Below are 27,512 nucleotides of genomic sequence, written 5' to 3'. Positions count from 1 at the left end.
ACACAATAGTAAATAAAGAAGGTATTTTAAATGACTCAAGAATAAACGTATTTAATCCCATTTTCAATAATGAATAGAAAAATCAGATGGCAGTTCAATAAGTACAGACCTTTAACAACTCTATAAAAAAATAGATTTAAGAGACATAAATACCAAATACTCTTCCAAACAAGAATATGGTATACATTTTTTTCAAGTGCACATGAAACATTCTCCCAATAGACCATACACCAGGGTACAAAACAAGCCTTAATATATGTTTAAAGATTAAATAACACAAAGTACATATTTTGATCACTATGGAATGAAACTAGAAATTAACAGCAAAAGAGAAACAGAAAAATTCACAAATATATGTAGGTTAAATTAAGTAACTCTCTTTAAAAATCAGTGAGTCAAGTATGAAATCACAAATTATAAAAATCTTGAGATAAATGAAAATGAAAACATGACATACCAAACATGACATACCAAATTAGCGGTGTTTAAAGAAAATTTATAACTAAAAATGCTTACATTGAAAAGAGCTTAAATCAACAACCTAACTTTATACCTTAAGAAACTAGAAAAAAATACTAAATACAAAACTAGCAGAAGGAAGAAAATAATAAAAATAAGAGCAGAGATAAGTAAAATAGAGAACAGAAAAACAATAGAGAAAATCAACACAATCAAGAGCAGGTTCTTCAAAAAGATCAACAAAATTTGTGAACCTTTAGCTAAATTAACTAAGAAAAAGGAAAGAACACTCAATAACTAAAGTCGGAAATGAAACAGAAGGCATTACTACCAATTTTACAGAAAAAAAGAGCTATTAGGCAGTATTATGAATGATTATATAAGAAAAAAGAATAACCTAGATGAAATGGGCAAATTCCTAGAAACACACAACCTACCAAGACTGAATCATAAGGAAATAGAAAATCTGAATAGCTCTGTAACTAGAAAGGAGATTGACTCTATAGTCAAAAACCACTCACCAAAGAAAATCCCAAGGCCAGAGGCTTGACTGGCATATTCCAACAAACATTTAAGGAATAATGAATGCCAACACTCCCCAAATTTTTACAAAAAAAAAAGATCTAAAGGAGAGGGAACACTTCCTAACTTATTCTGTGAAGCCAGCATTACTCTAATACTGAAGCCAGACATAAGGACACTACGAGAAAAGTATAGATCAACATTCCTAATGAATCCTGAACAAATTTCTAGCAATCTGTATTCAACAGCATATTAAAAGGATTATACACCATTAACAAGAGGGATTTCTTCCTAGAATTCAAGAATAGTTTAATATGCAGAATCAATGAATGTAATACATCACATTAATGGAATTAAGAAAAAATATGATCATCCAATTGATGCAGAGAAAGCATTTCACACAATTCAACACCCTTTCATGACAAAAAAGAAAATACTGAACAAACTAGAAAGAGAGGGAAACTAGCTCAGTATAACAAAGGCCATATATGAGAAACCCACAGTTAACATCATACTCAATAATGCAAGATGGAAAACTTTTCCTGTAAGATCAGGACAGGACATAGATGCTCATTTTCACCCCTTTTATTAAACATAGTGCTAGAAGTCCTAGTCAAGCAATTAGGCAATAAAAATAAATAAGAAGCATTCAAATTAAAAAGAAATAAGTAAAGTATTTCCATTCTCAACGACATGATTGTATAGGTAAAAAAAACACTAAATTGAGGAGGGAGGAGCCAAGATGGCCTAATAGGAACAGCTCTGGTCTACAGCTCCTAGCGTGAGCTACGCAGAAGACGGGTGATTTCTGCATTTCCATCTGAGGTACCGGGTTCATCTCACTAGGGAGTGCCAGACAGTGGGCGCAGGTCAGTGGGTGCTCGCACCCTGCGCGAGCCAAAGAAGGGTGAGGCATTGCCTCACTCGGGAAGCACAAGGGGTCAGGGAGTTCCCTTTCCTAGTCAAAAAATTGGGTCACTCCCACCTGAATACTGCGCTTTTCCGACGAGCTTAAAAAATGACGCACCAGGAGATTATATCCTGCACCTGGCTCAGAGGGTCCTAAGCCCACGGAGTCTCACTGATTGCTAGCACAGCAGTCTGAGATCAAACTGCAAGGTGGCAGCGAGGCTGGGGGAGGGGTGCCCGCCATTGCCCAGGCTTGCTTAGGTAAACAAAGCAGCCAGGAAGCTCGAACTGGGTGGAGCCCACCACAGCTCAAGGAGGTCTGTCTGCCTCTGTAGGCTCCACTTCTGGGGGCAGGACACAGACAAAGAAAAAGACAGCAGTAACATCTGCAGACTTAAATATCCCTGTCTGACAGCTTTGAAGACAGCAGTGGTTCTCCCAGCACGCAGCTGGAGATCTGAGAACAGGCAGACTGCCTCCTCAAGTGGGTCCCTGACCCCTGACCCCTGAGCAGCCTAACTGGCAGGCACCCCCCAGCAGGGGCAGACTGACACCTCACATGGCCAGGTACTCCAACAGACCTGCAGCTGAGGGTCCTGTCTGTTAGAAGGAAAACTAACAAACAGAAAGGACATTCACACCAAAAACCCATCTGTACATCACCATCTTCAAAGACCAAAAGTAGATAAAACCACAAAGATGGGGGAAAAACAGAGCAGAAAAACTAGAAACTCTAAAAAGCAGGGCGCCTCTCCTCCTCCAAAGGAACGCAGTTCCTCACCAGCAACGGAAAAAAGCTGGATGGAGAATGACTTTGACGAGCTGAGAGAAGAAGGCTTCAGACAATCAAATTACTCCGAGCTACGGGAGGATATTCAAACCAAAGGCAAAGAAGTTGAAAACTTTGAAAAAAATTTAGAAGGATGTATAACTAGAATAATCAATACAGAGAAGTGCTTAAAGGAGCTGATGGAGCTGAAAACCAAGGCTCGAGAACTACATAAAGAATGCAGAAGCCTCAGGAGCCGATGCGATCAACTGGAAGAAAGGGTATCAGTGATGGAAGATGAAATGAATGAAATGAAGCGAGAAGGGAAGTTTAGAGAAAAAAAAATAAAAAGAAATGAGCAAAGCCTCCAAGAAATATGGGACTATGTGAAAAGACCAAATCTACATCTGATTGGTTTACCTGAAAGTGACGGGGAGAATGGAACCAAGTTAGAAAACACTGTGCAGGATATTATCCAGGAGAACTTACCCAATCTAGCAAGGCAGGCCAACATTCAGATTCAGGAAATAGACAGAACACCACAAAGATACTCCTCGAGAAGAGCAACTCCAAGATACATAATTGTCAGATTCACCAAAGTTGAAATGAAGGAAAAAATGTTAAGGGCAGCCAGAGAGAAAGGTCGGGTTACCCTCAAAGGGAATCCCATCACACCAAGAGCGGATCTCTCGGCAGAAATTCTACAAGCCAGAAGAGAGTGGGGGACAATATTCAACATTCTTAAAGAAAAGAATTTTCAACCCAGAATTTCATATCCAGCCAAACTAAACTTCATAAGTGAAGGAGAAATAAAATACTTTACAGACAAGCAAATGCTGAGAGATTTTGTCACCACCTGGCCTGCCCTAAAAGAGCTCCTGAAGGAAGCGCTAAACATGGAAAGGAACAACCGGTATGAGCCACTGCAAAATCATGCCAAAATGTAAAGACCGTCAAGACTAGGAAGAGACTGCATCAACTAACGAGCAAAATATCCAGCTAACATCATAATGACAGGATCAGATTCACACATAACAATATTAACTTTAAATGTAAATGGACTAAATGCTCCAATTAAAAGACACAGACTGGCAAATTGGATAAAGACTCAAGACCCATCAGTGTGCCGTATTCAGGAAACCCACCTCACGTGCAGAGACACACATAGACTCAAAATAAAAGGATGGAAGAAGATCTACCAAGCAAATGGAAAGCAAAAAAAGACAGAGGTTGCAATCCTAGTCTCTGATAAAACAGACTTTAAACCAACAAAGATCAAAAGAGACAAAGAAGGCCATTACATAATGGTAAAGGGATCAATTCAACAAGAAAAGCTAACTATCCTAAATATACATGCACCCAATACAGGAGCACCCAGATTCATAAAGCAAGTCCTGAGTGACCTACAAAGACACTTAGACTCCGACATATTAATAATGGGAGACTTTAACACCCCACTGTCAACATTAGACAGGTCAACGAGACAAAAAGTCAACAAGGATATCCAGGAATTGAACTCAGCTCTGCACCAAGTGGACCTAATAGACATCTACAGAACTCTCCACCCCAAATCAACAGAATATACAATCTTTTCAGCACCACGTCACACCTATTCCAAAATGGACCACATACTTGGAAGTAAAGCCCACCTCAGCAAATGTAAAAGAACAGAAATTATAACAAACTATCTCTCAGATCACAGTGCAATCAAGCTAGAACTCAGGATTAAGAATCTCACTCAAAACCGCTCAACTACATGGAAACTGAAGAACCTGCTCCTGAATGACTACTGGGTACATAACGAAATGAAGGCAGAAATAAAGATGTTCTTTGAAACCAATGAGAACCAAGACACAACATACCAGAATCTCTGGGATGCATTCAAAGCAGTGTGTAGAGGGAAATTTATAGCACTAAATGCCCACAAGAGAAAGCAGGAAAGATCCAAAATTGACACCCTAACATCAAAATTAAAAGAACTAGAAACGCAAGAGCAAACACATTCAAAAGCTAGCAGAAGGCAAGAAATAACTAAAATCAGAGCAGAACTGAAAGAAATAGAGACACAAAAAACCCTTCAAAAAATTAATGAATCCAGGAGCTGGTTTTTTGAAAGGTTCAAAAAAATTGATAGACCACTAGCAAGACTAATAAAGAAAAAAAGAAAGAAGAATCAAACAGATGCAATGAAAAATGATAAAGGGGATATCACCTCCAATCCCACAGAAATACAAACTACCATCAGAGAATACTACAAACACCCTTACGCAAATAAACTAGAAAATCTAGAAGAAATCGATAAATTCCTCGACACATACACTCTCCCAAGACTAAACCAGGAAGAAGTTGAATCTCTCAATAGACCAATAACAGGATCTGAAATTGTGGCAATAATCAATAGCTTACCAACAAAAACAGTCCAGGACCAGATGGATTCACAGCCGAATTCTACCAGAGGTACAAGGAGGAACTGGTACCATTCCTTCTGAAACTATTCCAATCAATAGAAAAAGAGGAAATCCTCCCTAACTCATTTTATGAGGCCAGCATCATCCTGATACCAAAGCCGGGCAGAGACACAACCAAAAAAGAGGATTTTAGACTAATATCCTTGATGAACATTGATGTAAAAATCCTCAATAAAACACTGGCAAAATGAATCCAGCAGCACATCAAAAAGCTTATCCACCATATCAAGTGGGCTTCATCCCTGGGATGCAAGGCTGGTTCAATACACACAAATCAATAAATGCAATCCAGCATATAAACAGAACCAAAGACAAAAACCACATGGTTATTTTAATAGATGCAGAAAAGGCCTTTGACAAAATTCAACAACCCTTCATGCTAAAAACTCTCAATAAATTAGGTATCTCAAAACAATAAGAGCTATCTATGACAAATCCACAGCCATTATCATACTGAATGGGCAAAAACTGGAAGCATTCCTTTGAAAACTGGCACAAGACAGGGATGCCCTCTCTCACCACTCCTATTCAACATAGTGTTAGAAGTTCTGGCCAGGGCAATTAGGCAGGAGAAGGAAATAATGGGTATTCAATTAGGAAAAGGGGAAGTCAAATTGTCCCTGTTTGCAGACGACATGATTGTATATCTAGAAAACCCCATCATCTAAGCCCAAAATCTCCTTAAGCTGCTAAGCAACTTCAGCAAAGTCTCAGGATACAAAATCAATGTACAAAAATCACAAGCATTCTTATACACCAACAACAGACAAACCAAGAGCCAAATCATGAGTGAACTCCCATTCACCATTGCTTCAAAGAGAATAAAATGCCTAGGAATCCAACTTAAAAGGGACGTGAAGGACCTCTTCAAGAAGAACTACAAACCACTGCTCAAGGAAATAAAAGAGGATACAAACAAATGGAAGAACATTCCATGCTCATGGGTGGGAAGAATCAATATCGTGAAAATGGCCATACTGCCTAAGGTAATTTACAGATTCAATGCCATCCCCATCAAGCTACCAATGACTTTCTTCACAGAATTGGAAAAAACTACTTGAAAGTTCATATGGAACCAAAAAAGAACCTGCATCACCAAGTGAATCCTAAGCCAAAAGAACAAAGCTGGAGGCATCACGCTACCTGACTTCAAACTATACTACAAGGCTACAGTAACCAAAACAGCATGGTACTGGTACCAAATCAGAGATATAGATCAATGGAACAGAACAGAGCCCTCAGAAATAACGCCGCATATCTACAACTATCTGATCTTTGACAAACCTGACAAAAACAAGAAATGGGGAAAGGATTCCCTATTTAATAAATGGTGCTGGGAAAACTGGCTAGCCATATGTAGAAAGCTGAAACTGGATCCCTTCCTTACACCTTATACAAAAATCAATTCAAGATGGATTAAAGACTTACATGTTAGACCTAAAACCATAAAAACCCTAGAAGAAAACCTAGGCATTACCATTCAGGACATAGGTATGGGCAAGGACTTCATGTCTAAAACACCAAAAGCAATGGCTACAAAAGCCAAAATTGACAAATGGGATCTAATTAAACTAAAGAGCTTCTGCACAGCAAAAGAAACTACCATCAGAGTGAACAGGCAACCTACAAAATGGGAGAAAATTTTCACAACCTACTCATCTGACAAAGGGCTAATATCCAAAATCTACAAAGAACTCAAACAAATTTACAAGAAAAAAACAAACAACCCCATCAAAAAGTGGGCGAAGGACATGAACAGACACTTCTCAATAGAAGACATTTATGCAGCCAAAAAACACATGAAAAAATGCTCACCATCACTGGCTATCAGAGAAATGCAAATCAAAACCACAATGAGATACCATCTCACACCAGTTAGAATGGCAATCATTAAAAAGTCAGGAAACAACAGGTGCTGGAGAGGATGTGGAGAAATAGGAACACTTTTACACTGTTGGTGGGACTGTAAACTAGCTCAACCCTTGTGGAAGTCAGTGTGGCGATTCCTCAGGGATCTAGAACTAGAAATACCATTTGACCCAGCTATCCCATTACTGGGTATATACCCAAAGGACTATAAATCATGCTGCTATAAAGACACATGCACACATATGTTTATTGTGGCATTATTCACAATAGCAAAGACTTGGAACCAACCCAAATGTCCAACAATGATAGACTGGATTAAGAAAATGTGGCACATATACACCATGGAATACTATGCAGCCATAAAAAATGATGAGTTCATGTTCTTTGTAGGGACATGGATGAAATTAGAAATCATCATTCTCAGTAAACTATCGCAAGAACAAAAAACCAAACACCGCATATTCTCACTCATAGGTGGGAATTGAACAATGAGAACACATGGACACAGGAAGGGGAACATCACACTCTGGGGACTGTTGTGGGGTGGGGGGATGGGGGAAGGATAGCATTGGGAGATATACCTAATGCTAGATGACGAGTTAGTGGGTGCAGCGCACCAGCATGTCACATGTATAGATATGTAACTAACCTGCACATTGCGCACATGCACCCTCAAACCTAAAGTATAATAATAAATGAATAAACAAATAAATAAATAAATAAACACTAAATTACACATACACACGCAAACACACACACACCCGTAAAAACTAATAAACAAATTTAGCAAAGTTTTAGGATAAAAATAAACACACAAAAACCAGTTTGTTTCTATACATTAACAATAAAATAACTGAAAAGGAAATTACAAAAATAATTTCATTTACATTAAAGCCATGAATAAAATAAAATACTTAAGAATACACTAAACCAGGGAGGGAAATGGTGTATGCACTGAATACCACAAAACATTGCTAAAAAGAAGTTAAAGGCACAAATAAATAGACATCTTATGCTAATGGATTGGAAGACAATATTTTAAGATGGCAATACTGTTCAGAATGATCTACTAATTCAATGCAATCTCTAACAAAATTCCAATGATATTTTTTGTAGAAATAAAAAAAAAACACTAAAATTTGTACAAAATTTCAAGGGACCCCCAAATAGCCAAAACAGTCTTGGAAAAAAACACAATTGAAGGTGTCACATTTTATGATTTCCAAATGTAATCCAAAGCTATGATAATCAAAAACAATGTAGTATTGGTACAAAGACAGATATATAGACCAGTAGAATAGAATAGTGATTCCTGAAATAAACCCTCTTGGGTATGGTCAAATTATTTTCAATGAGGGTGCCAAGACAATTCAATGAAGAAAGGATAGTCTTTCAACAAATGGTAATGGGAAAACTGGATATTCACACGCAGAAAAATGCAGCTGTACCCTTACCTTACACCATACACAAAAATTAACTCAAACTGGCTCAAAGATTTAAATTTAACACTAAAATCATAAAACTCCCAGAAGAAAACATAGAGGAAAGCTTTATTACATTAGATTTGGCAATGAATATTATACCTAAAGTACAGGCAACAAGAGACAAAGGGATAATCTGGACTTCATCAAAATTAAAAACTTTTCTGCATGAAAAGCCACTATCAGCAGAGTGAAAAGGCAACCTGCTAATAGAAAAATATTTGTAAATCATATATATGAGGACGGATTAATATCTGGAATTTATAAAGAACCCCTTCAACTTAATAACAAAGAAAACCCATAAATGATTCAATTAAAAATAGGCAAAGAACTTGAATAACATTTCTCCAAAGGAGATATGCAAATTTGACAATAAACACATACAAATGCTCAAAATTTTTAATTGTGGAAATGCAAACCATAACCACAATGAGATACTACTTCACATCCATTGACATGGCTATTTAAAAAAACAAACAAAAAGCAGATAACAACAAGTGTTGGCAACAATTTGGAGAAACTGGATTTGTTGTGCATTGCTGGTGGGAATATAAAATGATGCAGCTGCTGTAGAAAACTGTATCGTTATTCTTCAAAAAAATTAAACATGGGATTACCATACGATCCAGCAATTTTACTTCTGGGTATATACACCAAAGAATTAAAAGCAGGCCTTTAACAGGTATTTGTACACCCATGTTTATAACGGTAGTATTTACAATAGCTAAAATGTGAAAGCAATCCAAGATTCCACTGATAAATGAATGGATAAATAAAATATGATACATACATTCAATGTGATATTATTCAGCCTTAAAAGGAAGGATATTCTTACACAAGCTACAACATGGATGAATCTTGAAAACAAGAAAGTGAAATAAGCCAATCATAAAAAACAATTGCCATATAATGCTATTAATATGAGGTACCTAGAGTAGTCAAATTTATAGAGACAGAAAATAGAATGGTGGTTTCCAGGGTCCAGAGAAAATGGGAAATTAGTTCTTTCATAGGTACAGATTATCAGTTATGCAAGATGAAGTGTTTTGGAGATAGATGGTAATGTTGATTGTGACAATGTGAATATACTTAGTGCCACTAAACTATACACTTAGAAATTCTTAAAATAATAGGTTTTATGTTACGTATATTTTACCAATAAAAATTTAAATCAGAATAAACAAATAATTTAGTAATATCTTCTAATACCTAAAGTTGTTCTTAAAACTTGTGAAGTTTATTCAACAAGTAAAAAAAAAATAACAAATTTAAAACTAAATATAGAAGATTATCTACTGAATCAATTAAAAGTATTAAAATTAACTCCTAAAAAAGAGCACATCAAACAGTTTTATAAAATAATTAAGGTCAGGGTGTAGGTGGAACAGAACTATATAAGAGCATAACTTTTGTATATTATTGAACTAAAGTTGGTATTAATCCAACACAAATTGTTATTAATTAAGATGTTAATTGTAGTGTCCTGGGCAACTACTAAGAATATAATAATAATAATATATATGATGTGTATATATATACATATATATATCAAGGGAGTTAAAATGGTAAAGAAAAAATATCCATTTAACACAAAAGAAGGCAGTAACAGAAAACATAAGGAACACAAATGATGTAAGTCATACAGAAATCAAATAGCAAAATGGTAGAGCTAAGTCCTTTCTTAGAAATTATATTAAATATAAGTGGATTAAACATTTATTTAAAAGTAGAGATTAGCATAATGATTTTAAAAACATGATCCAACTATATGCTCTGTACAGGTGCCCCACTGTAGATTCAGACAAGCACATTGAAAGAAAAAAGATGGAAAAAGATATTCCATGCAAGTGGTGATAGAATAGGTTGACTATACTTATATCCAACAAAATATACACACACGTGTACATATACACATATGCACTCAACATTACAACACATAAATATGTTATGTAAATTTTGACAAAACTGAAGGGACAAATAGCGATACAAGAATACTTGGGGACGTCAATGCCCCACTTTCAACAATGGAAAGATCATCCAGGCAGAAAGTCAATAAGTAAAAACAGACTTGAACAACAATATAGACCAGATGGACCTAACAAACATATACAGAACAGCCCATCCAATAACCACAGCATACACATTCTTTTTAAACTTTCATGGAACGTTCTCCAGGATATATGACCTGTTAGACCACAAAACAAGTTTAACAAATTTAAGAAGACTGAAATCATATCAAGTATCTTCACCAGCCATAATGCTATGAAACTAGAAATCAATAACCAGAGGAAAATAAGAAAATTTACAAAATGTGGAAATTAAACACATCCCTGAAACAACCAGTAGATCATAGAAAAAATCAAAAGGGATACTAAAAAAATTGTTGAGACAAATAAAAATGGAAACACAAACATACCAAAAATAATAGGATGCAGCAAGAGCCCCTCTAAGAAGGAAGTTAATGTTGATTAAAACTACATTAAAAAAGAAACCTTTTAAATATTCTAAGTTTATATCTCAAGGAACTACAAAAAGAAGAACAAACGAAGCCCAAAGTTAGCAGAAAGAGGAAAATAATAAAGATCGGGGCAGAAATAAATAAAATAGAGACTAGAAAGACACTACCAAAGGTCAATGAAACTAAGATTGGCTTTTTTGGAAAGATAAACAAAATTGGAAAACCTTTAACTAGACTAAGAAAAAAGTGGGAAGTCTCAAATAAATAAAATTATTAATGAAAAAGAAGCAACCAATACCACAGAAATAGAAAGGGTCATAAGAGAACACTATAAACAATTTTTCAACAGCAAACCGAATAATTTTGAAGAAATGGATAAATTTCTAGAAACATACAACCTACTGAGACTGATTGCTGAAGAAATAGAAAATCTGAGCATACTAATAGTGGGTAATAAGATTGAAACAGTAATCAGAAACCTCCCAAGAAAGAAAAATGCCAATCCTTCTCAAACACTTCCAAAAAAATTGAAGGGAACACTTTCAAACTCATTTTACAAGACCACCATTACACCTTTATATCAAAGCCTGACAAGGAATCTTCAAGAAAAGAAAACTACAGGCTAATATCCGAGATAAGCATAGATGTGCAAATCTTCAACAAAATGCTAACAAACCTAATTCAATAGCACGTTAAAAAAAAAAAAACATATCCCATGATCAAGTGGAACTTACCCCCAGGATGCAAGGATGGCTTCACATACAAAAATCAAGATATGGGACACACTACATTAACAAAATGAGGGAAACAAATTATATATTCATCTCAAAAGATGTAGAAAAATCATTAGAGAAAATTTAACATCTTTCATGATAAAAATTTTCAGCAAATTAAGACTACATGTCATGTACCTTAACATCATAAAGGCTATATATGAAGCCTATGGCTAACATCATACTCAACAGTAAAAAGCTAAAAGCTTTTCCTCCAAGATGAGGAACAAAACAAGGGTGCCCACTCTCACCATATCTATTCAACATAGAACTGGAAGGCATGGTCAGAACAATTAGGCAATACAAAGAAATAAAAGATAAAGAAAATGTGATACATATACACCATGGAATACTATGCAGCCATAAAAAAGAACGAGATAATATTCTTTGCAGCAACATGGATAGAGCTAAAGGCCATTATTTGAAGCAAACTAACAGAGGAACAGAAAACTAAATACCACGTTTTTACTTACAAATGGAAGCTAAACAACAAGAACACATGGATAGATACGAGAGGAACAACAGACACTGGGACCTATTTGAGGGTGGAGGTTAGGAGGAAGGAGCGTATCAGAAAAAAATGGCTATCAAGTACTATGCTTATCTGAGTGATGAAATTATCTGTACATCAAACCCCCATGACATACAGTTTATCTATAAACAAACCTGTACATGTACCCCTGAACCTAAAAGTTTTTTTAAAAAAAAGAAATAAAAGACATTCAAATCAGAGAGAAAGAAGTAAAACTGCATATATTTGCAGATGACATGATCTATACAGAAAACCCTTGACTTCACCAAACAAATGCAGGAACTAATAAATAGTGCAGTAAATTTGCAGGATACGAAATAAACATACAAAAATCAGGAATATTTCTATAAACTAACAACAAAGTATTTGCAAACAAATCAAAAAAAATTCCATTTAAAATAGCATAAAAATAAAATTCTTGTGTATAAATTACACCAAGGAGTTGAAAAATCTGTATGCTATGCTGTAAACTATAAAACATTGGTGAAAAAACTGAAGAAGACACAAATAAATGGAAAGGTATCCTATATTCATGGATTGGAAAAATTAATACTATTAATATGTTAATACCACCCAAAGTGATCTATAGATTTGGTATAACCCCTACCAAAATACCAATGACATTCTTCACAGAAATAGAAAAAAAAAATCGTAAAATTCCTGTGACCACAAAAGTCCTCTGAATACCAATGCAATCTTAAACAAGAGAAGCAAATCTGGAGACATCACACTACCTGATTTCAAAATACAGTATAGAGTCATAGTAATTAAAACAATATAGTATTGGCATAAAAACAGATATATAGCCCAATGAAAGAGAATACAGCCCAGAAATAAATTCACACATTTACAGTCAATTGATCTTTGACAAAGTTGCAAAGAACACACAATGGGGAAGACAGTCTCTTTAGTAAATGATGTTGGAGAAACTGAATATCTGCACACAAAAGAATGAAAATAGACTCGTATTTCACACCATGCACAAAAATCAGCTCAAAATAAATTAAAAACTTAAATGTAAGAGCTGAAGCTGCAAAACTTCTAGAAGAAAAAAGCTTTTTGACATTGGTCTGGGGCATGATTGTTTGGATGTGACCCAAAAGCACAGGCAACAAAAGCAACAATAGATAAATAGGACTGAATCAAATTTTGAAATCTTATACAAAGCAAAGTAAACAATCTACAAAGTGAAGAGACAACTTGCAAAATGACAGAAAATCAGATAATGTGCTAATATCCAAAATATATAAGGAAATCAAAAACTCACTAACCACAAAACAAATAGTTTAATTTAAAAATGGGCAAGGACCTGAATAGACATTTCTCAAAAGAAGACATATAAATGACCAAAAGATACATGAAAAAATATTCAACATAACTAATCATCAGGGAAATACAAATGAAAACTACAATGAGGTATCACCTTACACCTGTTAGAATGGCTATGATAAAAAAAAAAAGACAAAAGATAACAAGTGATGATGAGAATACGGAAAACAGTATGGCAATTTCTCAAAAACTTAAATATAGAAGTACCATATGATCCAGTGATCCCACTTCTTAATACAGAGCCAAAGAAGATGAAATCAGTATCTTGAAGAGATATTTGTCTGCACTACCATGTTCATTGCAGCATTATTAGAAATTGACAAGATATAGAACTAACCTTTTTTTTTTTTTTTTTTTTGAGACAGAGTCTAACTCTATTGCCCAGACTGGAGTGCAGTGGCATGATCTCGGCTCACTGCAACCTCCACCTCTCAGGTTCAAGTGATTCTCCTGCCTCAGCCTCCTGAGTAGCTGGGATTACAGGTGCTTGCCACCATGCCTGTCTGCTTTTTGTATTTTTACTAGAGACTGAGTTTCACCATGTTTGCCAGGCTGGTCTTGAACTCCTGACCTCAGGTGATTCACCAGTCTCGGCCTCCCAAAGTGCTCGATTACAGGCGTGAGGCACTGCACCCAGCCAGAATCAACCTAACTTTTTATCTGCAAATAATTGGACATTATTGTCCCTTTGTAGTGACATGGATGAAGCTGGAAACCATCATTCTCAGCAACCTATCGCAAAGACAAAAAACCAAACACCTCATGTTCTCACTTATAGGTGGGAATTGAACAATGAGAACACATGGACACAGGAAGGGGAACATCACACACTGGGGACTGTTGTGGGGTTGGGGGACGGGGGAGGGATAGCATTAGGAGATATACCTAATGCTAAATGACTAGTTAATGGGTTCAGCACACCAACATGGCACATGTATACATATGTAACAAACCTGCACGTTGTGCACATGTACCCTAAAACTTAAAGTATAATAATAATAAAACAAATAAAATTAAAAAAGAAAATGTTAAAAAAAGAAAATGTGATATATGTACATATATAATGTATATAAATGTGATTATTTATATATTATATATACACATATATAATGTATATAATGTAATTATTTGTATATATTATATATACATATATAATATATAAATGTGATACATTATATATAATTAATATATATAATATATAAATAACATATATTTCCATTGTGACATGGGTGAACCTAGAGGATATTATGTTATGTTAACTCAAATATTATATTATGTTAACTCAAATAAGCTAGGCACAGAAAGACACATACTGAATGATTTCACTTATATTTGGAATCTAAAGAGTCAAACTCACAGAAGTGGAGAGTTTACTGGTTGCCAGAGAATGGTGGTTGCCAGGGACTGGAGTGTAGGGGAATTATGAGCTTTTTGTCAAAGAGTACAGAATTTCAGTTAGGTATGACGAATAAGATCTGGAGATATAATGTACAGCATGGTGGCTATAGTTAATAAAATTGTGTTATACATTTGAGATTGGCTAAAACAGCAGATCTTAAATATTCTCATCACACACAAAAAACTGATAACTATGTGAGGTAACAGATATGTTACTTAGCTTCATTGTAGTAATCATTTCGTAGTGCACATGCAAATGGTATATTCAATGGAAGAAGAACAGCCTTTTCAACAAATAGTGCTGGAGCAATTAAGTGTCTGTGTTAGTTTGTTTTCATGCTGCTGATAAAGACATACCTGAAACTGGGAACAAAAAAAAGGTTTAATTGGACCTAAAGTTCCAAATGGCTGGGGAGGCCTCAGAATCATGATGGGAGGCAAAAGTCTCTTCTTACATGGCACAGGCAAGAGAAAATGAGGGAGAAGCAAAAGCAGAAAGCCCTGATAAATCCATCAGATCTCGTGAGACTATTTGCTATCACAAGAATATCATGGGAAAGGCCAGCCCCCATGATTCCATTACCTCTCCCTGGGTCCCTCCCACAACACTTGGGAATTCTGGGAGATACAATTCAAGCTGAGATTTGGATGGAGGCAGAGCCAAACCATATTATTCCACTCCTGGCCCCTCCAAATGTCATGTCCTCACATTTCAAAAGGAATCATGCCTTCCCAACAGTCCTCCAAAGTCTTAACTCATTTCAGCATTAACCCAAAAGTCCACAGTCCAAAGTCTCATCTGAGACAAGGCAAGTCCCTTCCACTCGTGAGCCTGTAAAATCAAAAGCAAGCTAGTTACTTCCTAGATACAATGGAGATATAGGTATTGGGGTAAATACAGCCATTCTAAATGGGAGAAATTGGCCACAACAAAGGGGTTACAGGGCCCATGCATGTCCAAAATCCAGTGGGCAGTCAGATTTTAAAGCTCCAAAATGATCTCCTTTGACTCCAGGTCTCACATCCAAGACACACTGATGCAAAAGGTGGGTTTCCATGGTCTTGGGCAACTCCGCCTCTGTGGCTTTGCAGGGTACAGCCTCCCTCGTGGCTGCGTTCATAGGCTGGCATTGAGTGTCTGTGGCTTTTCCAGGCACACGGTGCAATCTGTTAGTGGATCTACCATTCTGTGGTCAGGAGGATGGTGGCCCTCTTCTCACAGCTCCACTAGGCAGTGCCCCAGTAGGGACTCTGTGTAGGGACTCCACACAACACATTTCCCTTCCGCATTGCCCTAGCAGAAGTTCTCCAAGAGGGCCTCGCTTCTGAAGCAAACTTTTGCCTGGGCATCCAGGTGTTTCTACACATCTTCTGAAATCTAGGCAAAGGTTCTCAAACCTCAATTCTTAACTCCTTGACTTCCACATAGGGAGTCCACACCCCAGTAGGGACTCCAACCTCACATTTCCCTTCCACACTGCCCTAGCAGAGGTTCTCCATGAGGGCCTTGCCCCTGCAGCAAACTTGTGCCTGGGCATCCAGGCGTTTCTGTACATCTTCTGAAATCTAGGCAGAGGTTCCTGAACCTCAATTCTTCACTTCTGTGCACCTGCAGGCTCAACACCACGTGAAAGCTGCCAAGGCTTGGGGCTTCCACCCTCTGAAGCCACAGCCCAAGCTCTACGTTGGCCCCTTTCAGCCATGGTGGGAGCATCTGGGACACAGGGCACAAAGTCCCTAGGTTGCACACAGCACAGGGACCTAGGGCCCAGCCCATGACACCACATTTTGCTCCTGGGCCTCTGGGCCTGTGATGGGAGGGGCTGCCATGAAGGTCTCTGACATGGCCTGGAGACATTTTCCCCATGGTCTTGGGGATTAACAGTAGGCTCCTTGCTACTTGTGCAAATTTCTGCAGCTGGCTTGAATTTCTCCTCAAAACATGGGTGTTTCTTTTCTACTGCTTTGTCAGGCAGCAAATTTTCTGAATTTTTATGCTGTTTTCCTTTTAAAATGGAATGCTTTTAACAGCACCCAAGTCACCTTTTGAATGCTTTGCTGCTTAGAAATTTCTTCCACTAGATACCCTAAACCATCTCTCTCAAGTTCAAAGTTTCACAAATCGCTGGGGCAGGGGCAAAATGCCGCTAGTCTCTTTGCTAAAACATAGCAAGAGTCACCTTTGCTCCAGTTCCCGGTAAATTCCTCATCTCCACTTGAGACCACCTCAGCCTGGACCTTATTGTTCATTTCACTGTCAGCATTTTTGTCAAAGCTGTTCAACAATTCTCTAGGAGGTTCCAAACTTTCCCACATTTTTCTGTCTTCTTCTGAGCCTTCCAAACTGTTCCATCCTCTGCCTGTTACCCAATTCCAAAGTCGCTTCTACATTTTTGGATATCTTTTCAGCAATGCCCCTCATCCAGTACCAATTTACTGTATTAGTTTGTTTTCACACTGCTGATAAAGACATACCCGAAACTGGGAACAAAAAAAAGTTTTAATTGGACTTACAGTTTCACATGGATGGGGAGGCCTCAGAATCATGGTGGGAGGTGAAAGGCTCTTCTTACATGGTGGTGGCAAGAGAAAATGAGGAAGAAGCAAAAGCAGAACCCCCGATAAACCCACATCAGATCTCGTGAGACTTATGCACTGTCACGAGAATAGCACAGGAAAGACAGGCCCCTATGATTCAATTACCTCTCCCTGGGTCCCTCCTACAACACGTGGGAATTCTGGGAAATATAATTCAGATTGAGATTTGGGTGGGGGCACAGCCAAACCATATCAGTATCCATAGACTGAAAAAAAAGACCTCAGCCTATGCCTCAAACTTCATACAGAAATTCACTCAAAATTGATTGTGGAATGAAATGTAAAATGTAAAAATATAAAAATGTTAGGAATTTTAAAACAGGAGAAAATTTTAAGGCTCTCTAGATAGACAAAGACTTAACATCAAAAGAATGATCCATGAAAGAACAAATTTCTAAATTTGACCTCATCAAAATTAAAACATTTTGCTAAGTAAACTTAGCAAAAGATCAGCATAATAGTAAATGGTTACTTGCTTTATCAATGTTTTTAAGGAAAATATTTAGCCAACTAATTATTGAGCTGGGTTCAAACTCAGTCCACTATTAGATTCACTGATACTTTGTTATTTATTAATTATTAAATGGGAAAATTTTAATTAATTGTGTCCTGTTAATTTTTCATTTAGTCGATTTGCTCTGAATACAATTCTGAAATCCTTTAGCTGATAATTTTGAAAATAACAAAAAATACAAATGAGAAAAAATTTATATATATAGATGCACGTCCTAAAATAGCTAAAATAATCCTAACAAAGAAGATTAAAATGGGAGGAATCACTCTACCCTATAGTAAGGCTTACGCTATAGCTACTGTAATCACGATAGTATGGTGTTGGCAAAGGGACAATCACATATAACAATGGAACAGAATAGATAATTTAGATACATACAAATATGTCCAACTGTTTTCTCACAAAATACAAAAGCAATTCTGTGGAGGAAGGATAGCCTTTTCAACAAATAGTATTAAAGCTATTGGACATCCATAGACCAAAACAAACAGACAAAAACAAAAAAAAGAAAAAGAAAAGAAAAGAAAAATAAAAACCCAAACTCTCAACCTAAACCTCAAACTTTATAAAATTATCTCAAAATTGATTGTGGACTGAATTGTAAAATGCAAACGTTTTCAGTAAAAAATAAAAGTAGAAAATCTTCAGGGTCTCAGGCTAGGAAAAGACTTGACATCAAAAGCGTGATTCATGAAATAATTCTCTAAATTGAACCTCATCAAAATTAAAACCTTTTCACGGTGAAAAGACAAGAGTTTGAAAAGACAAGCTATAGAGTGGCAGCAAATGTTTGCTGACTGCATATCTGACAAAGAACTAGTATCTAAAATACATGAAGAACTTTCAAAACTCAGAAGTAATAAGCAATCCATTTAGAAAAGATAAAAACAGATATTTTACTGAAGGGGACATATACATAGCAAATAAGCACAAAAAAAGGTGTGCAACATCATTAGTCGTTCAGGAAGTGCAAAATAAAACCACAGTGAGGTATGACTCCACACCTATCAGAATGGTAAAATGAAAAATAATGGCAACACCAAATGTCAGGAAAGATGCAGAGAAACTGGATTATTCTTACATCACGGGCAGAAATATAAAATGATACAGACACTCTGGAAAGCAGTTTGATACTTTCTTACAATACCCAATATGAACTTGCCATATGCTCCAGCAATTGCACTCTTGGGTGTTTATCACATGTAAATGAAAACTAATGTTCACGCAAAAACCTGCACGCAAATGTTCATGGCAGCTTTTTTCATAATTGCCAAAAATTGGAAGCAACCCAGATGTCCTCCAATGGGGGAATAGTTAGACAAATTGTGGTATATGTGATAATACTCATATGTGGTATATGTGATATAATCAAAGCAGTGAACTACTAATACACACGAAAACGTGGATGAATCTCTAAGGAATTATGTTGAGTGAAAAAGCCAAAGCCAAAAGGCATTATTCCATTTATATCACGTACTGAAATGACAAAATTTTAGAGATGGAGTACAATTAATGGTTGCCAGAGTTGGGGACAGAGTGGCAGGGGAAGAAATGTGAAAAAAAGTTGGGTGGTTATAAAAGGACAACACAAAGGATCCTTGTGGTGACAGACCTGTTCAGTATCTTTACTGTGGTGCAGATACACAAGTTTATAAGTGATAAAATAGTACAGACCCGAATGCACACATACATATACACAGACACACAGAGAGATGAGTACAAGAGGGGAACTGTGAATAAAATCAGCCAACTGTATCAATGTCAATATCCTGGTTTTAATATAATATTAGACTTTTGCAAAATGTTACCACTGAGAAAACTGGGTAAAGGATCCCAGGAGACCTCTCTGCATTATTTCTTACAACTACATATGAATCTATAATTATCTCAATAAAAATGTCAATTTAATAAAGATATTGGACAATATCATACTGAATCTTGAATCCTAGTCAAGGAGTTTAAACTCTTCAACAGCTAGTTGAGACCCATAGAGGCTGGTTGAGTATGGATGACTTGATTAAGAGCTGTGGATCAAAAGAACCAATATGATGACAGTGAGTGTGATGAATTAAAGGGATGTTACTAAAGGCAGTGACTCAAAAAACCATAATCAGAGATCAAGTTAGAGGCAATATTGAAGCCAATATTGTACCCAATGAAGTGTACAACAGATCCATGCCTATGGCCGCTTCAGCAACCACATATCCAAACCAAATTCACTCGTCCAAGTTCTTTTTTTTGTAATTTACACTATTTTTGGGAATCTGATCATAAAATACAGTCACTTCCAAGAGTTATTTCGCTACATTGAGCTCATTCTTTTATTCCATAATCTTAACATTTTGTAAAAATGAAGACACATTTTTAGTCTTTGGTTTCAATAATTTTATAATCATATAAATGTGCATGAAATACGTTTTCTACTTATTGTGGCAATTGGCATTTTTGAAAAAAATCATTTTAAGGTGTTTGAAGATTGAAAAAAGCATATATTAGACTTCTGGTTTAAATTAATTTTAACTAAATATTTATAAAATTTTGATTAAATAAGTTTGTAATCAATGTTTAAATGTCTGAGAAAACGTAATTTGTTAATTGATTTCTTAGCTTTGTAGCCAGCATTAAATTTTCAGGAAATATTATTTAATGAATTTATACATTTATGTAATTGTGCCTGAGATAAAATACAACAGGAGTGAAGCTCTTCTCCAAGCACTAAAGATTCCAGGAAACCATCCGTTTGCAGATCAGGGCTCTCTCCCTCATACCACACTGCCCTGGAAAGGTTTACAACCTTTTTAAAGCCTCTCTGAGCTGCTGGCTCCAGATCAAGGAGGAATAGGTTTACCTTATGGGGTTGTCCATCCTGGACACTGTGAGGAAGGCAGCAAGGTTGGCTGTGTAGGAGGAGCACACAATGAGCGTGAAGAGCCACCAGCTGCCCATCACGATGCGCATGGCCACGGAGTTCACGGAAGATTCGCCACCTGCAGGAGGCAGACAAAGTGGGTTAGCCAGTGGCTTCTGCTCTCCCTCCCATCCCCAGGGAGGTGTTCTGCCCTGCAGCCAGGCACACAGGCCATCACTCATGAAGGGCTGGAACCAGGGAGGTGACTGCCAGCTGGGTCTGGGCATCTGTGCCAATTCTGGGATAGGATCCTAAAACCGTGGATGTTGGACAGGGGCAGAGGACCACAAAATATGGAAAAATTAGGACTGGGCTTCTAGTGGTGCAAAGTTTGTGAAAACACCAAGGGTTGGGGTCTGAATATCAAAATCTTTCAGTTAGAAGATTCTACCTCACAGTGGTAAGAACTTCTAGGGCTGCAGCCTTATGTAAGATCCCTTTCCAATTTCAAATTCATATATAGCAGACTCGGGAATTCTGTAAATATAGAAATACCTCCTACTACTTGGAGGGCTCCCTGGCTTTCTTTTAAACCTGAGAAATGAGATGTCCCATATCACTTTTATTAATATTCAGCCCTCACTAGATGGCTTTTCTTCCCCTAGAATTTTCAGAAATCATGGCATGAGACTTTTAGTTAGAAGTTTAGCCACTTTGAGGCCAATTATTTCTCCTTGGTCTCTAAAGTGTTAGGAGAAGAGAGCTTCTTCTCACTGCTTATTCTCCTTACATAACCTCACAAAGCATTTGCCATGGTGCAAATAGGACCAAGACTCACATTAGAAACTTTGCAATTTGCTGCTCCAGTCAAAATGGCACAATCCTATAACTCACTACTGGATAGAAGTACCATCCAGACCCCTCAGAGGTAGGAGAATTTGTACCTCAAGAATGGCTGGAGTACTGCTTAAATGATTGCAATACAATTGGGATTTTTTTCCCCATTAAGTCATCAAATTTAAGCAAGATTCACAGTTTCATTGACAACCTCATGTGCATAGCAATCACTTTAATGTAGGAGGAGAGAAAAGTGCAAAGCAGAATTCCAAAGTTAATTTTATCTAAAGCGGAGAATCAGGAATTGAAGTTGAGCTCCTTATTGTTGTTTCATTTAATTTCTCTCTGATATTATTCAGAGAAATTGGGTGCAGCATGACATTTGTACTGTCCTAGAGATTAAGTAAAATTGCATTTGGAATGACTTCAGTAAAATGCACCTGAGAACTTTGCCAGCGGATAAGTTCTTCCAGGCCCCTAGAGCTATTCAAGGATCAGGAAACCAGAAAGGTACCTTGCTGTACGAAGGCTCCATAGACAATCCAGATGGCGCTGTGCAGAGTGGCAGAAGCTGACGGCCTGGGCTGGGCAGCACTCTGAGCCCTCACAGCCTGTATCCTGTTCAACACAAATATCAGCACACCAACCACAGGGATGGCTGCTGCAATGCAGGCCCACACAGCAAAATCAAATGGAGCAAAGAGGGAGAAGATGCTGATTTTCTCCTCTGGCTTCTTAATTAGAATCCCCACTGAATAGTCCATGTACCGCTTGCTGAAGTCCACAACGCTCTCCCTCTCTGGGGTGATGGTGATGGCAGAGATGGCCAAGTCTGCTCTCTGAAAGGCAAAGCCATCTCATTAGACGGCAGTCCTCAGCTTACTGCTGGGTTCTGCCCTGGGTCAAGGTCCACCCTCTGCCCTTTGAGTTGCTCTGTTCAGAGGAATGGATTTGAGAGCTGGCACCCTGAGAGTCTGAATATTATAAGGAAAATCCAACACTAAGTTGTCTGTTACTATTTCCTTAACCTTACAAGTTTCTCTCTTCTAAAAACTTCAGGAAACCGCTTCTACAGAAAAGAGTCCAGTAAAGTATCTTCATTTCTCTACGAATTATAGTTTATCTTCACTTTGTTGTTTTCCTACCAAACTTTAGCTATCTTCTTTTTATTTTCCCTATGTTTCCCTCTACCCTCCACCAAGAAGTCCCTTCTATCTTCTAGGCCTGTGTGCATCCTCCCTACATGTTAAGACCAGAGGCACACTCCATTTCTTCATCACACTTCTCAGACTCTATTATCCCACATTGATCTTTCTGTTTTCTAAAACACTTCAGAAGTTATATGGTGAGTTCTACAACTATGTTAGACCTCATTAACATATTAGCCAGTGAGTGTTTCATATGTAGACTTCATGCCAGAGAGTAAAATATTGAAAGAATAAAGGGGTCATCTATTTATTTCTATCTTCCACCATCCTTAATTCAAGGCTTGCAAACCCACAGGTTTATTCTTCCATGGTAAAGCCATGGTGTGAAGAATATCTCTGGACGTGCCCTACTATGACCTCAAAATTACCTCCCAAGATGTTTGTTTTCCAAAATGGGCTTCATTTTAAAAACAGACAGAAATCCCATTAAGATGGATCCAGACTGTAAGGATGAAACTGCCAAGTTTGGGGCGATTACGAGTTTCATGTCTGGATGGGTGGATGCCAGGTGACAATGGGGTCTAGAGTCCTCCTTTAGTCACAAGAGCACTGAAAGGCAGTCATCATAATGATCTGGGCTCTTGACTCTCCAAGTGGGAGGCATCAGCAGAACCAGTTTCTTTTAGAATGACCAATAGTGACAACTGATTCAACCTCCATGCTCAAACTGGGGAAACACACATGGAAGGATTTTTTTCAAGGTTTAATATGTAGGCTAGGGACAGATATACTCATGTCCTAAACAGAAATCTAATACTACACCTTGAGTAAAGACAGAATATAGGAGGTGACCCTATCAATACTCTCCTCTTACACGTGTCACACTGGCATCTCTGGTTCTTGCCTCTCTTCTAAAAACCCTAGCATCCAGGGACAATTTTTAGGATTAGGAAAGTTTGGTGCATATTTAAGGGCTTAAAAAGAGATTTAGTGGAGCAGGATAGGCTTACGAGACAGAATGAAGGGAAACTAATTTATGAAGCAAGGTTCAAAGGAGGCACAAACAGATCAACTCATGACACAGGTGGAGGGGTTGTCCTGTGACAGTGGGACAGACTGACAGGGGACAGGGGACACACCCTTCTGTGGGAGATGGTAGGTGCCTGCAGATGTAAATTTCATAGGAATTAGAAGTACAATTTTATGCCCCAAAGTCTCAGTTTATTTCCCCAATATAGAAGTGCAATAATTTTTTTTTTTAGTTGGGAAAGATAGAAGATTCTTAGGTAGCTCAAGAAGAAAGGTAAACTTTTTAAACAGTCTCTGAGAGACATAGCCAAGGAGCCCAACAAAGGACAAGTTAAAAGATTCTGGCAGTACTGAAGGGCCCAGCTGATTTTGGAGACCACACAGGGTTTCTAAAGCAATCTGGACAGATTCACAATTTCCTTCTCTAATTGAGTGCAGCAACCTGGATTTCAGAGTGAAGAGGATAGATAATAGAATCCATTCAGGCTTAGGATGCAACAAAAAAATCAAGAACAGAGGGAGTCACAAGCGATGAAGGGAGGAGGGGTTTGTCTGGCCACCCATAGATGATGCAGTATCAGAAAGGCACAGAAGCTGCAGAGAAGGATGGGCCTCAAATACACACGCTACGTGGAAAGAACCAGACACAAAAGACCACATCTTGTGTGACTCCATTTACACAAAATGTTCACTGAAGCAACTCTATAAGATAGAAAGTAGATTAATGGTTGCCTAGGGCTGGGGGTGGGAATGGCATTAACTATAAGTAGGTATGAAAGATATCAATGGGGTGACGGAAGTATTCTAAAACTAGATTATAATGAAGGTTGCACAACTCAGTATCTTTACTAAAAATCATTGAATTGTATATCTAAAATGGGTAAATTTTATAGTATGTGAATTTATCACAGTAAAGGTGTTTCTGAAAAAGATTAATAGAAATCGGACGAATGACAAGCCTAGTGTCTGCCTTTACAGATTTAAAAAGCAAAGGACCTGTGCTGTGAGAGTAAAGGTTCAAAACAGTCAGGAGGACAACTTGTTGTGGTCATGCAGTGGGCTAGTGATGGTGACATATAAGATGCTAACAAGATGCATGGGGGTGAACACTGGAGTGTGGTACAGCAAAGGTCCCTGGAGGCGAGGAGGTCAAAGTACTGGGCGTCCAGGGTTGTCCACAGGGATGTCAGAAATTGTCAGAATGGTGGCAGGAGGAATAATGGAGATGGAGGATTTGAGTCAGATGCCACCATGATAAATGATCATGGGGAAATGACCCAGTGTCATGAGATGACAAGAATGGGCACATGGTAAGTTGACCTCATGCCACGAGTTTCAATGAAGATGCAGTTTCTACGGGAGGGAAGAAAAGTACAATTTTAATAAGTATGAGGACCTGGGGGATGCCGCACCATCAACACATAGCAATGTAGACATACACACATGTGTATGAATATCCTACCTGTGGTCTATAAGGGATAGGAGAATGAGCACTCATCAGTACCCCTGGTGGGAACTAGGTTTCTTCTTCACCCTAAACGTGGGGTAGGTTCCTTGAAGGGTGTGCTACAGATTAGGCACAGTGGATGATAGACTTCAAAGGAATGACAGCAATGGGCAGGGAGGTAACATAGAGTATCAGAGACGAGGAGATACAAGAGCAGAAATGGATGTAGCAGGGGATTTGAGGACAAAAGAGCCTTTGTGTGGGGAGAATGGTAACTGTGGTCTGTTTAGCTGGTCCCAAGGTTTCCACTGTGCAATTGGTCAAGTTTAGATATTACCCCAGAGGAAGACCAGGGTGCCCCTCCCCCTGGATCTGCTGTGGGGACCTACCTTGCTGATGAGCTCCCCGATCATCCCGTTCCAGGAGGTATTATGGAGCTGGTGACCATACCTGCCGTCAGGGGCTTGGTAAATCTCATATTTGAATCCCAGAGCCTTGGCCAGTGCATCCAGGACATCTATGGAGAACCCTTTGTAGCGCTTGGGCTGTCCTAGGATGTTCTCAGCTACCATCACGAAAGGCTCTTCCTGAGGACAACAGAATGAAGGTTCTCCAATTAAATAACAGGTTCATCAACACATATTTCCAGTGTAATGTTAGAGAGAAAGATCTGATTAGAACATTTACAGTTCCCCAATTTAGGACTCAAGGCTCAACTTCTCTGCCTTTTTCTAAAAGCAGTTTATGGACACTCAAGGAACAGTGCACAGGATGATCACTCCAATCAGTAGGTCCATACAGAGGAGTGGAGATTCATTTGTCCTGTGTTATGTTATCCCAGGCTCTGCCCCAACCCCTAGTTCCCTGAATAACATGGTTTGTTTTCCTTCCTCCGTTTGTAACATCCATGCAGAGCTAGGACTGTATCCTTAGAATATGCCATACAGAGGAGTGGAGATTCATTTGTCCTGCGTTATGTTATCCCAGGCTCTGCCCCAATCCCTAGTTCCCTGAATAACATGGTTTGTTTTCCTTCCTCTGTTTGTAACATCCATGCAGAGCTAGGACCGTATCCTTAGAATATGCCAAAATTATATGAGGCCCACATAAGAAACATGCAACTTCTCATCCAGGATAATAAGTGGCGATAAAGCTCTGTGACATTAGGTTGAGAGAAAAAGCATTGTATCTACTGGCTATACTAGAAAGTGGATATGGATTAACTGGCCAAGGCCAGACCAGAGGCCAATGGGTAGGACAGAATTCAAACCCAGAGTTCCGAGTTTAAAGCCATGCCATGCTCACACCTGCACATGTTGTGCTATGCCACATGTGAGGGAGGTGGTCATCTGAAAAATGTCTCGGCACTCCCCACCATTCCCCTTCCTTCTTGTGTGAAACTGAACAAGGGGCCTTTGGCAAACAGCTCCAGGGAGTATAGCTCATTAATTTAGTTGTGTTGGGAAATAGGGTGTAAATCTTATCTGTGGTGTGCAAACAGGGAATGCAGAAATACTGCTGCCAAAGGTTTCTAAGCCAAGGGAATGCTAGTGTCTGCTGGGAGAGAGGGGACGTTTGGGCATGTGTGACTCAGCCAATAAGAGGCAAGTCTATAATGTCTCCTGCAGTTTTTATAAAAATGTGAAAAAAGCAATTGAAAGGAAGATGTTTTAAGGTCTCTTACAAATGCAAAAGTATATGATTCCAGGACACCCATGCAGGAAAGTTGCAACTACCAAATGGTCTTCATTCTGAACTTGTGTCACATGAGCCCCTCAGTGGTGTTGGGTGCTAAGAGAATGTCCTCCTCCAGCATCTATCTTGGGGTTCTGTCTGCCAGAACAACCCTCCTAAGGACCAGTAGTGGGTCAAGATCCAGTTTACATCCAAGAACAAGTGGAGCAGCTGGGCCCCCTCTGGTCCTCAGAGGAGGCTGTGGATGAGAAGTCCTTTTCTAGAGCAGCTCAGGGACTTCTTTTGGAAGGCACAGAGGTCCTGGGGCAGAAACTTCAATCTCACTCTTCTTTTCATTATTCACACAATTATTTGAATGAAAGGCCTTATGAAAGCTCACAACACTCCTCAAGATTCTCTTCTCCCCAAACCCAGCATTAAACAGAAAGC

At 38.2% G+C, this 27,512-nt stretch overlaps 1 protein-coding gene across 5 annotated transcripts in view; it reads right to left on the bottom strand.

Annotated features, from left to right (window-relative positions):
• The window catches only part of GRID1 (glutamate ionotropic receptor delta type subunit 1), a 791,530-nt gene that overhangs the window by 114,669 nt on the left and 649,349 nt on the right, over positions 1 to 27,512 (bottom strand). For all 5 annotated transcript variants that reach the window (XM_054435979.2, XM_063669881.1, XM_054435978.2 and 2 more), the window contains 3 exons: positions 25,778 to 25,975; positions 22,279 to 22,603; positions 20,928 to 21,066 (listed from right to left, as the gene is read on the bottom strand). In XM_054435979.2, the coding sequence (XP_054291954.1) occupies positions 20,928 to 21,066; positions 22,279 to 22,603; positions 25,778 to 25,975 (662 nt within the window). The remainder of the gene's footprint in view (positions 1 to 20,927; positions 21,067 to 22,278; positions 22,604 to 25,777; positions 25,976 to 27,512) is intronic.

This window comes from Pongo pygmaeus, chromosome 8, assembly GCF_028885625.2.
Source record: "Pongo pygmaeus isolate AG05252 chromosome 8, NHGRI_mPonPyg2-v2.0_pri, whole genome shotgun sequence".
Classification (NCBI taxonomy): Eukaryota; Metazoa; Chordata; class Mammalia; order Primates; family Hominidae; genus Pongo; species Pongo pygmaeus.
This window is presented reverse-complemented; position numbering and strand designations above follow the sequence as displayed.